At 39.6% G+C, this 12,311-nt stretch overlaps 1 protein-coding gene across 1 annotated transcript; it reads right to left on the minus strand.

The window, feature by feature from the left end:
• Nucleotides 1-6,088: 6,088 nt before the first annotated feature.
• On the minus strand, nt 6,089-7,273 carry LOC9657223 (warthog protein 4). The gene is made up of 4 exons (XM_024680076.1): nt 7,051-7,273; nt 6,926-6,993; nt 6,662-6,878; nt 6,089-6,591 (listed from the first exon to the last, which is right to left on the minus strand). The coding sequence occupies exons 1-4, from the start codon at nt 7,271-7,273 to the stop codon at nt 6,260-6,262; spliced, it is 840 nt and encodes a 279-aa protein (XP_024535844.1). The 3' UTR covers nt 6,089-6,259.
• Nucleotides 7,274-12,311: the final 5,038 nt, after the last annotated feature.

Genomic DNA, 12,311 nt, shown 5'->3' on the forward strand with positions numbered 1-12,311 from the left:
CCACCACCATCAATTCCCACAGTGGTGAATTGATGGTGGGATTCTCGTTCGTCACGGTGGCGGTTACTGTCAAGTGTGACTGCTGCTTCTTCATGGTTGATGATCATCTTCAGCCTCACACACCAAGAAGTTCCAAAGTTCTGACGCGAATTCATGGTTCAGCTGGCCCCAGAAAACAGGAAAACTTGCAACTCACCATGTGGAGGAAAGTTTTTAAAGAAAAATATAGTTTGCTGCATTTACATCAGATTTTGAAGTTCTAGTTAAAATGCTAAACATTTTAGTGTCTTTTCTCTGATGAAACAATTTGGAAAGCAAAATAAAGCTTTTGTTTTGATTTGCATCAAAAAAAATATTTTAATTCAAAAAAAAAGTTAAATAAAAGTTCTTAATATAAAAATAAAAAAATTTAATCACAAATTCTAATAATTCACAACTCAAAAATAGATAATATATCACTATATATATATATATATATAAATATATTCTCACATTTATGATCCTAATTATCTGTCTCAATAATTTTTATTCAAATAATGTTTACCAATTGAGTGAAGTATATAAATTTTGAATGAAAAAAGAGTTTATTATACATATGAAGTATATATATTGTTATTTTATTTTATCAATTACATTATCAAAAACTCTTTGAGATAAAATTATATTAATATATATTTTCTAATTTATAGTACTATATCAGTTAAATTGTTAAACATAACTACAAAGAAAACAAATTTAAGTTATAATATATGATTTTTTAATATGTTTTTCATTACTATTTTATGTCATAAATATTTTTTATAATCCATTTTTCAGATACACTATATTAAATATATAATCTTAAATATAATAATTTTATTATTTTATATAAACCATATAAACCTACAAATGATGAAACTAGTTGTGCTACTTGCTGAGATTACAATAGGAACATTTTTGGTTCTTTGGTAGAATAAATATAAATTATAAAGTAATGTATTATTATAATTAATTAATTGTCATATTTGCTATAATAAAAAATTTGAAGTACTAATTAAAAATTTTATTTTCTTAAAAAATTATATATGTAAAGTCTATATATACATATATGTATAGACTGTATTTGTATCAATAGTCATGGAGGAAGACTAGTTTAGAAAATTTAAGGATCAACACAATTATTTTGTTAAAGGTGGCAACATGTGATAAAAATTTGATATGCTGATTGATATTCTTGACAATGATTATGAAATTACTCTTTCTCAGGCTTTTTAATATTTTTATATCCCCACATAAGTGGAAGTGAGGGATAAAACTTTTTGACAAGATCCTTGGCTGTATTCAAGATTTTTCTACTTAATTTATTCTCCCGTTCTTTCCATGAAATTTAGCTTTTCCATATTGTCTAGATAATTGATATTATAGAGCTAATGCACTAATAATACTCTAATTCTTAGAATCTCAAATGGAGTGAGACCACCAGTCATTTACAACTTCTCTATTTTTGTCTTCTTTTCAAGCTTTCATTACATTTGCTTTTTTTATCATGCCACCTTATACTAGATTGAACAGTGTATTATTGAAGGTTATTGATGATGTGTTAATGTTTTGATCCAACAACATTATTCCTCCTACTTTGTTTTCTCCAGATTGAGCTTTATTGCTATTGGGCTTGATTTTGTTGGTGTTACACCCTTTGATGTGTTGTTCTTGATTTTTTATGGCATTTAAATTATAGAGTTTTGATATTCTTGGTGTGTTGCTATCTTTATTGTTATAGAGCATAATTTCAATTAAAGAGTTATGGATTATATAATTTGGTTCTTGGAGGATGATTAAGTATTGAGTCAGGATGATGTTTAGAAGTTTAAGTGGATTTCTAATGATGAGGAATTTCATTATTTCAAGAATAACTTTACAGATAACTTGAAAATGAGTTGGAGATTTCATAAGATAGGTAATCTTTAAAATTTGAAATATAACCATTTCTCTTAGTCTTCTGCTCTTTTTTTACCCTTTTTTACATCATAACATTTTTGCTTTATTTCCCCTCTCATCTATAGTATTTTCTTCTTTTGACATGTTAATTACTTCTGACTCTTATAAGTTTTATTCTTAATTCAGTTCAGTGTTTATTATACTCTTCAAATTGATTTGAATTTTAAAATTGTATGTCTCACTGAGATTTTGCATTATATCTTATGCAGAATTATTGATTGTTCATTTGGAGTTTAGTTTTAAGTATTCTTATGTTTCCTAAGGTTAAGTTACTTTGTGGTTTGTGATGGTAGTCAATAAACCTAGAATATGCTAGAATATTCTACCATTTAACGGTTATTATTCATTTAGATTAATCTTGTATTTATAATTTATAAATATATTTATAATTTATAAACATGTTTATAATTTATAAACTTGGTTAAACACTTTCTAGTATATTCTTTTTCATTCTACCATCTAATGGTTGATATGCAATAAGATTAATCTTGTTTTTGTATATTATAAACTTTTATTTGATCAATTAGATTCATAAATAAAAATAATACTACTATTAAACAAACCAAGCATTACTACATGCAACACATGGCAAATTTTTCTAATATTTTGAATTGAATGAATTTTCGATGATTCCTTTGTTTGTGAGTGCTATTGAAAGTTTTTATTTCATTGTTATTGTTAAAGAGTTTTCTTATTCTCAAAGTTTTTTTTCCTTTGTGGAGAGGATATGATGAATCTGACCTCTAATGTGCCTAAACGAAGTCAAAAACCAAACCTTTTATATTTTATTATTAGTTATAAGTCTGAGTTAATATTGATCTTGGAAGTTAAACAGAGGGAAGACGCAGAAATAAGTTTATCATTTGCTATATAGTGTTTTATGGAGTACAGTGGCCCTAATGTCTTAGCTTTAGTTCCATATTATAGATTTAGGTTTTTATTATAGTTGTCAACTATTATATCAATGGTTTTATAGGACCTTCAAGTTCTTATAGCTGTCTACACCCAAGAAAATCATCAGATATTTCATTTGACTTAGTTTCATCCTCTAAGGTTATATATATATCAAAGCATTATATAAAGATTAATTAAAATTGAATTTGGTCATTCTATTTTTTGTATGAAAATAATAATAATTAAGAATATGTATATGAACAATGTAACGAAAGAATTACATTTAAGCATTATAGATATTTTAATAAATAAAATAATGAAACATAAAAAATATATTGTAGCATTTTGTTTTTTCAAAAACTGTAAAGAGATTTTTAACCTTTGAACTAAACATATAGATTTTTGAAAATCAAAGAATGTAAGAAAATCAATTGCCACCATATAATTGAGGTGACACGTCTTGTCTTTTCAAAACATGCATGGGATACTATAAATTTTGATAGTCGAAAAAAAAAAACAAATTACTCGAAAGAATTTCACCCATTAATGAGAAATGTTTTTGAGAATTCTTACTTGCAGTTGCCATGAGAAGTAAGTTCCAATGCATCATTTTTCGATAGCACATAATTGACAATGTGAGGAGATACTTTCTGTTCAAAACGAATCTCCAAAATCTTGCAAGACTTCACCACAACAAAAAAGAATCAAACCAAAGTTGTGATCATCAACCTGACAGATACAGCAAACAAATAATTAACACGTGCTTATTGTTCTATGTAATAGAAATTTTTAGTGGTGGCTCCAAGGTGAATAACATGAACCAAAATTCCAGTACTATTTGTGGAATATCAGCCCTGAGCCACTTGTTAAAATTTGAGTGTACCACCCAATGGGGAAGAAGCATCCAAGTTCAGATTGAAGTCGAGAGCTGGCAGGAAACCAGAGATGCCAGGGAACTGAAGGCTATGCTTACTTTGCAAGCCACATTTTGTGACAAGCAACTTGACTTTACAATTAACTCCTGAGCATATTAAAACCACTCCTCCAAGTTTTTTGAAATGTCAAGTCGGACGTCTTGCGTGGGCCCTGATGACCTCAAACCACTTCCGAAACTGGATGAAGTTCAAAGGGCTGACTGTCGACTCCGAATTGATCGTGGCCTGGAGAAGGCGGCGAGTTCGTATAAAGAGTGCTCAGGCACAGGGAAGGGCCCTTTTCTAGTGGCAGACGATGTATTCTACTTTAGCTTTGAGAAATGGAGTTCCAACTTTGAAGACTGCTGGAGGCCGGCCTTCCTCGAGGGAGAAGAGGGCTCAGTGTCTACATATTTGACGATCCCAGTAACGTCCACGACGAGACGAAACAGTGGTTCTTCCACAAGTTATGGACAGCAAGTGGAGAGGCACTTGATGCTCACGAGCCCCGAGCTGGACATCCGCTCCTTCGTCCGGGTCCTGAGATCATCTAGGTTTGCGCTTGTTAACGGGAGAAAGGAGCCAGACGCCTCTTTCTCCACGGCCTCGCCGAAGCATCCATTCCCTTGAGTAGTCCTTGAAGTGGCCTACAAGAACGAGGCTTTTGAGGTATTCGTCAGGGAACTTAAACACTGGGTTCGCTCGGGCTGTCAGCTCGCAATCGGGATACAAATCTCGTATGCCACCCTCTGCAACTGTTGTGGGTGCAGGAGGAAGCTACACAGATTATAGATTTTAGTCCTAGCGTTTGCACTTTGGAAACAAAGGAGGATTTCTTGGTGCGGTTCCTGTTCAGTATGCTTTCCAGCGATGTTCCAGACTGTCATGACATCCTACTCACGTTTGACCTGTATCAGCTCCAGTCGACGATCAAGGAGCTGGTGCAGGAAGAGTTTGATCTGTATCAGCTACAGTCGACGATCAAGGAGATGGTATAGGAAGAGTTGGAGCAACCTTGTGAAGAATATGTCTCGCTCCTTAAATGAGGAACATCTTCAGTGGTTCTTGCTCCCAACTTAATCTTCAAGATGATTGAAGATTAGAATTAGTAAAATCTTTAGAAGCTTAGATCATTGAAACGATAAAGAGCAAGGTCGAAATTCCTGCTATTGCTGCTGCTGCCGTGAAAGTTTCCAAATCTTTTCTCGAGATGCTACTGCCGGCGGCGCTGCTGGAGCTGGAGCTTGACGATGGCGGAGTGGTGCCGCTGCCTGTGAGCGATGCATTTTGGGGCAGTGATTTGGAAAGCCGCGGAAGAAGTACCATGATCCGGGCCTGGTCATTGCGATCGAAGTGTCACCGTTGTTGAAAGATTGGATCGGTGAGGCGCTGGAGCATCGGTCGTAGTCATCCTCGGACACTTCCAAAACGTCGTGGCATATAGAAGATGCTCCCGTTAGAAAACTATCGAGCAGGACAGGAAGAAATCAATGTAAAAAAGAATATACTAGAAAGCGTTTAGGAAAGTGTATAAATTATAAATTATACATTAATATAAATGATTAACAACCATTAGATAGTAGAATATTCAAGCATTTTCTAGAACTACCAGAAAAAAGAAAAGAAAAGAGAATTGTAATTTTGCTTTAACAAGCAGCAGATAGTTTTTGGAATTTAAAAAATCAGGCCTTTAACTAGTTTGTAATCAAATTTAATATTAATAATTAAATATTTAGAACTGGCTAATGAGATAGTCTATGTTACCGAAATTGCCTTGAAAATCTCTATTTTCAAGCTACCTTTATTGGTCACAAATAGATTAGACATATTAAACTACAGAACTCCATTGACTAAATTAGAGCTCCTTGAGCTCTTCCGAGAATTTCCAAACTGTGCGCACCAATTCGAGACAATCATTCCACAGAATTACGTCTTCACAGACACACAGTCAAAAGGGTCCTTTAGATGTCGTCTTGAGCAATAGATCATCAATAACTTTGCTCTTCTTTTTTATTTGGATGCTTAGCTAGGGTACCATGTAACTGTATTGTTTTCAAATATATAAGTCTCAATCCTGTATGTGCCAGGGGTGGAGGCAAATTAAAACATGCATTTTAAACCTAATAGATACCATTGGTGGCAATAGCTTCAAGTGGCAAGGAACATAATTTAGATACGGGAGGAATTTCGGGAGCTGGAAGTCAAGAGAAGACTGAGTGGGTGGGTCTCATGCCTCCATTGTAATTTATAATAATTTCCTTAATCATTAAAATTATTCTAAATTGGCCAATGTGATACACCGGGCATTTCCATAAAATGCCAGCTTTAGTGTTTTAGCAAAACAAAACAAATGTGTGTAGTGGGCATTTGGTCTACTGGTACGATTCTTGCTTCAGGTGTGAGAGGTACCTAATAATTGTCTGTGCACTAGACGTTTGTATGTAATATCCAAATTTTATTCTTGCCAAAATTGTTCACACCTTGGAGGCCAGCACAAGACCAGCAACTCCAAAGGTGAGAGCAACGCTTCCTCCATACTTCCTTCCAAACTCAGCAATGTTGGTGAAGGAATCGATGGCAGCATAGCCCTTTGCGTAGATTTCCTTGCCGACGATATTGTAGATGGCGCGAACTGGAGCAAGCACGGCCTGGTATGCGTATGGCAGGTACTCGGTTGCGCCGACAGCATCAAATATGGAGTCCAAGAACCACTCGCTGTGAGTCGATGCTAGAACATTGTTCACCATGATGCTGCCGGAGAGAGTGAGCGGGTTGTAGAGGCCTACCTTCTCAACCTTTTGTATTTCTGGAAAAGTAGCACAGAATCGTTAAATTCGAAACATCCCACCAATATATATGCTTTTTGCTTTCCTTACCAATGATTTGAGATGATTCCCACAGGGAATCTCCAACCTTGAGGTCCTCGGCTCTCTTGTACACGAGCTTCCCATTGACAGCAACGGGAACAAAGTGGCCTGCAGTGAGTTCCAACATGTTTGAAGCGCTGTGCACTTGGAAAAACTTGGACATGGCATCAGCATCCTTGTGGCCGAAGGCATACACATCTGAATAGATATTCTTCCCCACTGCAACCTGTGGAAAAGTTATACTTGGACAAGATTTATGTGAAAGTATTCAACCTTGTCTCCAACATTAAGCTCCCTCACGAACTTAATTTCTCCATTATACATCTGAACAGTTGCATCTCCTATAATAGCTTGAAAATTGTATGAAAGAAAAAAACGTGAATTCATATGAACCCTACCTGGGAAGCATCCTGGAGTGGCTGGAGTGGCTGGAGGGGGTGGAGTGCCTGGAGGAGGAGTGGCTGGAGGGGGTGGAGTGCCTGGAGGGGGTCTAGTGCCTGGAGGAGGAGTGGCTGGAGGAGGAGTGGCTGGAGGAGGAGGAGTTGGAGTTTGTGCCACTGCAACGCTTGCAGCGAAGGCAATGAAAGAAGTCAGGAAGATTAGAGCACTGGTATGAGCCATTTCAAAACTGCTGGTCGCTAACACTCTAGGAGCAACCCATTTTATAGCAGAATGTAAGCATCTAATGTTTGGTTTCGTGCACCAAAAATTCAAACACAGGGGACATGTAACTAGTGAATGGTGGTCCTAATTAAAAATATTGAATCCTTCTTATTTTGGTGAGAACCTAAATACCATCCATGGAGAAACTAAAGAGGAAAGTGTTTTTATTAAAATAAATTTGTGAGGGCCAAGTGTACAGCTATAATATCATATATTAATATTAGCATAGTGGGATTTTAGTAGCTGTTAAATTGGTTTCAATCAAGATTACTCGTTCTTGTATATAAATTAGGGTTTTTGGGCTAATTTATATGCACATTTCTATATTCCCTTTCTATATTCCAAACATTCACATTGGTGGAGATGAGGGGCACTTTTAATTGTCCCTAAGGAGTGTTTGGATTTAGAATTTTGGTTTAGATTTATCTTTTGCATCGTCTAGATCTAGGTTTTTCCATTTCCTTTCTTTTGTTCTTTCCTTTTAGGATTTTGGTTTGGATAGCTTTTTGCATTGTCTAGATCTACCATTTCTTTCTAGCTTTTTGTCATTTCTCTTTTTTTGCTCTTTCTTTTTCATTCGTCTTCATGGCAAATCAGTAATCTCCTCCTTTAACTCTAGAGTAGTAGTTGGTACAATTGCTTGATGCTATGCACTTGCAATTGAACAATTAAACTCAATTGATGGTGGCATTCACGGCACGTGGTCCAACTCTTCTTGCTCTTCGTGCCAATCCTCACGTTCTGCTAAAGTTCTTTCATGGGAATCCTAGGGATGATGTGTACCATTGGTTCAATCACTTCACAGTGATTGCCACATATCATTTTTGGGATGATGCTCGATGTTTATGTGAGTTTCCCACATGTCTCCAAGGGACGGCATTGTAATGGTACAATGGTTTGAGTGCAACCACTCGTGGAGATTAGAGTGTTCTCCTAGATGTCTTTAAACGCGCCTTCGGACATGCCGATGACTATGATGATGCCTTTCAACAATTGCATCGTCTTCGCCAAGGGCCATCTGAGATAGTGATGCAATTTGGCATTCATTTCCGAAGTCTTTTGCTTTGTGCGGATCCAAATATGTCGGAGCGGATCAAACTAGGAATGTTGTGGCTAGCACTTCGTCAAGATCTTGTCGGACTTGTGCATGCACTTGCTCCTGCCACCCTTGACAATGCTCTTCGCTTGGCACAACGTTATAAGACGTCACCTCTTCCACTTCTCGCTGCACGTCCTTTAGCTCCACTTCCTATAGATGGTGGTCCTGTTTCAATGTGTAAGCTCCTGAGTTTAGACTTCTCGGGAGGTCACCCAATCTAGTACTATTCAAACCCAAGGACACTTAACCCCAAATATCCTAAGACTCTTAACCAATTGGAAAAGGGGGTGCACTCTTATTCATAGGCCCTTTCCCTCTATATTTGAACCCTATAGACCATCTCTCAAGTCGTTCTCTTTGGTTGCTTACAATCCACCACGCTTCCCTACAAGTTCACGCCCTCGTGAATGGAAGTTGAGAGCCGCAGCTCTCTCTCGAGCCCTGCTCTCTTGACACCCTACCCCTCGGGTCGAGCCCAGCGGGAGCAAACTGGACCAGCCAGATGTCAATCAATGTCAATCAACATGTGGTGCAATTCCCTTAGCCAACCAACAGAGTCAGACCCGAGACCGTTCTGATACCAAATGTAAGCTCTTGAGTTTGGACTTCTCGGGAGGTCACCCAACCCAGTACTATTCAAACCCAAGGACACTTAACCCCAGATATCCCAAGACCCTTAACCGATTGGAAAAGGGGGTGCACTCTTATTCATGGGCCCTTTCCCTCTATATTTAAACCCCATGGACCGTCTTTAAGGTCGTTCTCTTTAGTTGCTTACACAATGGAGGTTGATGCTGTTGCTGCTTGAGTCCAAGGACAAGGGCGAGGAAGTGGTCGTGGCCGTGATGTTCGCTGTTGGGCATGTGATGAAGTTGATCATACTTATTGGCATTATCGGCGTTTTCCGGATTGGCGACCTCCATTTCCTAGGTGGAGACTTTGGCATTAGCAACGTCCCGTTGGTGCTGCTGCAGTGGACAGTTTGAACACTGCGATACATCTAGGAAATGAGGAGTCGCATGAGTAACGGAGGGACCTTATGCGAATAAGTTAGTGACCCCTCCATCTTTCTTTCGGAAGTATCATCAAGGGGTTCACTCGGCACTGGTTCATTCAGTGTTTACTTTCCAAGCTCATTTTTATAACAAGAGGTCTGCTATTATTCTCTCCGTGTTGGTTGATATAGGTTCGAGTTTATCTTCTATTGCTCGACCTGTTGCCACAAGTTGTCATCTACACTTGCGTCATGTGGCAGATCCGATTTTCATTCTTTATGGCAACGGCCGTACACATGCATGTGCATAAGATGAGGTGGACCTGGTTGTGCATGTAGGCGATCTCGAGCTTGAGTTGTAGTCGTTGCAGGTGGTGCCGAGTCAAGCTTTTGACCTCATTCTTGGTATAGATTGGTTGCAGCACAATCATACCAAGTGTGATTTTGAGGCTTCTCCTCTTTGTCTCATACTTTCTTATGTTTCATCCATTCCTCTCACTTCCGTACCTTTTCGTCCCTTTACTTCTACCTCTGCTTCCATTACTTTTGTTTCCCCACTATTTCCTCCTATGTTTCCATCTTATTCTACTCTTCCCTTTTCCGATCCCTCCGACGATATTTGTGTTGTAGCGGTGGACTGACTCATGAAGGAGTATTCTGATCTCTTTGAATTTGACTTATCATCTGGGGCCAAGATTGCCACACGTCATCCAATTCCAACCAAGGATGCTTGTCCAATCAAGGTTCCCGTTCGTCTTCAGTCACTCCGCGACTTTTGAATAACACCCTTCTCCAACATCTCTTGGATATTTGCCCGTAAAATCTTGATCTCCTTGGGTCCTTGGGCATTTGAACCTCATCTTGTGACAAAGCCTGATGGGAGTATTCATTTCTGTATCGACTATTGTCCGTTAAACTAAGTGACGATCCCAGATGTATACCCTATTCCTCACACTGCTAATCTCTTGGATCGTCTGGGGCGAAGTCGCTGGTTCACCAAGCTCGATTTTGCTTCTGGGTACTGGCAAGTACCAATGGCCGAAGTAGATATTCCTAAGACTGCTTTTCATACACCATTTGGTTTGTATGACTTCTTGGTGATGTTGTTTGGTTTGAACAATACTCTAACAACTTTCTAGCGGATGATGTATGAGGTTCTTTGCGATATGCCAAAGGTGACTACTGAATTCATTGATGATGTCTTGATCCACTCGGAGGGGACGTGGGAGGACCACATTTATGATGTTTGTAAAGTGTTGGATCAGCTACGCGATGTTGGTTTAAAGCTGAAGCAGTCGAAGTGCATGTTTGGGTCCAAGGACACAACTTATCTTGTGTACCGTATTTCTCGTGAGGGTTTGCAAGTTGATCATAACAAACTTGTGGCTGTTCTAAAGTTCCCTACTCCGAAGTGTGTGAATGATGTGCAGCGCTTTTTGGGCAAGGTGCAGTATCTCGGTCATTTTGTGGATCATCTTTTTGATCGCACTGCACCGTTGCGAGCGTTGTGTAAGCCACAAATTTTTCCTTTCTAATTTGCCAGCTTACCTCGTTTATCTGGCCAACTCTGCCTTGGCTTGTGCTAAGTTCCCTCGCCAAGGTTCTCGCCCATGGTACCAGCTCCTACTTGGTTCTACTTGGTTTCAGCTACTCACTGCATGAGCAACGGAGTGTTAGCCATCCATCTACAAAATCCCAAATCTCTCCCAATCCCCCTCCCCGAGTTAGACTGGACTTAAGGTTCGGCTACACTCCCCGCAGGCACAAGCAACCAAGCACACCAAACCTCCAGATTCCTAACACCCCTTGGTACCACAAGACTTGATCATGGGACCCTCTAAATCCCAAGCCTTGGGTGCAACACTTGCTTCGGGACGTCGGGGCGAAACACCATGGCCTAACGGCCCGGTATGGGTACCTCTACGCCCCCACTTCTCTCCCAAAGGGAAGGCCCAAGCCCCTAGGAAGGGCGAGGACCAATGAGCCACAAGGTACTCAAGTGGGGCACCACTCCACATGAGCCGGGAGCACCTTAGTCGGTTTCCCTTTCGGGAGTGGGAGCTGCTCTTGAGCACTTCCCTGGGTGGCCCCTCCGGCACCACCCAAGCCCATGCTCACTCCCACCCAAGGCCCCTCGGCCCCAATCTCAACCTCAAGTCAGTTTGGAAGCACTACTGGAGAGTTCCTTCAAGAATGGTTCCTAGACCTCACTATCCCTACTATACTTTTGGAACCCCCTGCAGCCCCCCCCCCTCCCCCCCTGGGAGATGCACACTTTGGGCTTTCACCCCTTGAGCTATATTAGTATTTGGACTTAGTCTCAGAATCGATCTCGGACTCGATCTCGGACCCGACTTCGGACTCGGTCTCAGACTCAATTTCAGACTCGATCTCGGACCCGATCTCGGACTCGACTTCGGACTCGACCTCGGACTCCGTCTTGGACCCGATTTGGATCTCAGACTTTGTCTCGAACTCGGTCTCGAACTCGGTCTCCGATTCGGCCTCGGCTCGATCCCGGACTCTATCTCGAACTCGGTCTCTGAGTCGGTCTTGGACTCGATCTTCAACTCGGTCCCATCCAATGAACTCTTTTTGTCATTTCGGTCATGCTTTCGGGGATCTTTAGCCTACGATATCTCGGGGAGTCGGTTCCTTACACGTTGCTGAAGTCATCAATATCATCTTTCACATGGTCTCCAGATTATGAGCAGATGTTTAAGGATCTCAAAGAGCTATTAACGACTCCTCCGGTTTTGGCATATCCTGACTACACTTGACCTTTTATTTTGCACATGGATGCTTCTGATATTGGTTTTGGAGATGTGTTGATGCAAGAGAGCTCGAGTGTGCTTGGTCAGCACCATCCCATTGCGTATATAAACCGTACATTACAACTAGCC

Source organism: Selaginella moellendorffii, unplaced genomic scaffold (genome assembly GCF_000143415.4).
Source record: "Selaginella moellendorffii unplaced genomic scaffold, v1.0 SELMOscaffold_1, whole genome shotgun sequence".
Taxonomy (NCBI): Eukaryota; Viridiplantae; Streptophyta; class Lycopodiopsida; order Selaginellales; family Selaginellaceae; genus Selaginella; species Selaginella moellendorffii.

What these genes read in the sequence shown, in the direction of transcription:
- LOC9657223 (XM_024680076.1), bottom strand. Translation starts at nt 7,273, where the DNA reads ATGGCTCATACCAGTGCTCTAATCTTCCTGACTTCTTTCATTGCCTTC. An exon ending in CACTCCAGGATGCTTCCCAG is followed by an intron (nt 6,994 to 7,050) that starts GTAGGGTTCATA and finishes AAGCTATTATAG; the next exon opens with GAGATGCAACTGTTCAGATG. An exon ending in GGAATCATCTCAAATCATTG is followed by an intron (nt 6,592 to 6,661) that starts GTAAGGAAAGCA and finishes CTACTTTTCCAG; the next exon opens with AAATACAAAAGGTTGAGAAG.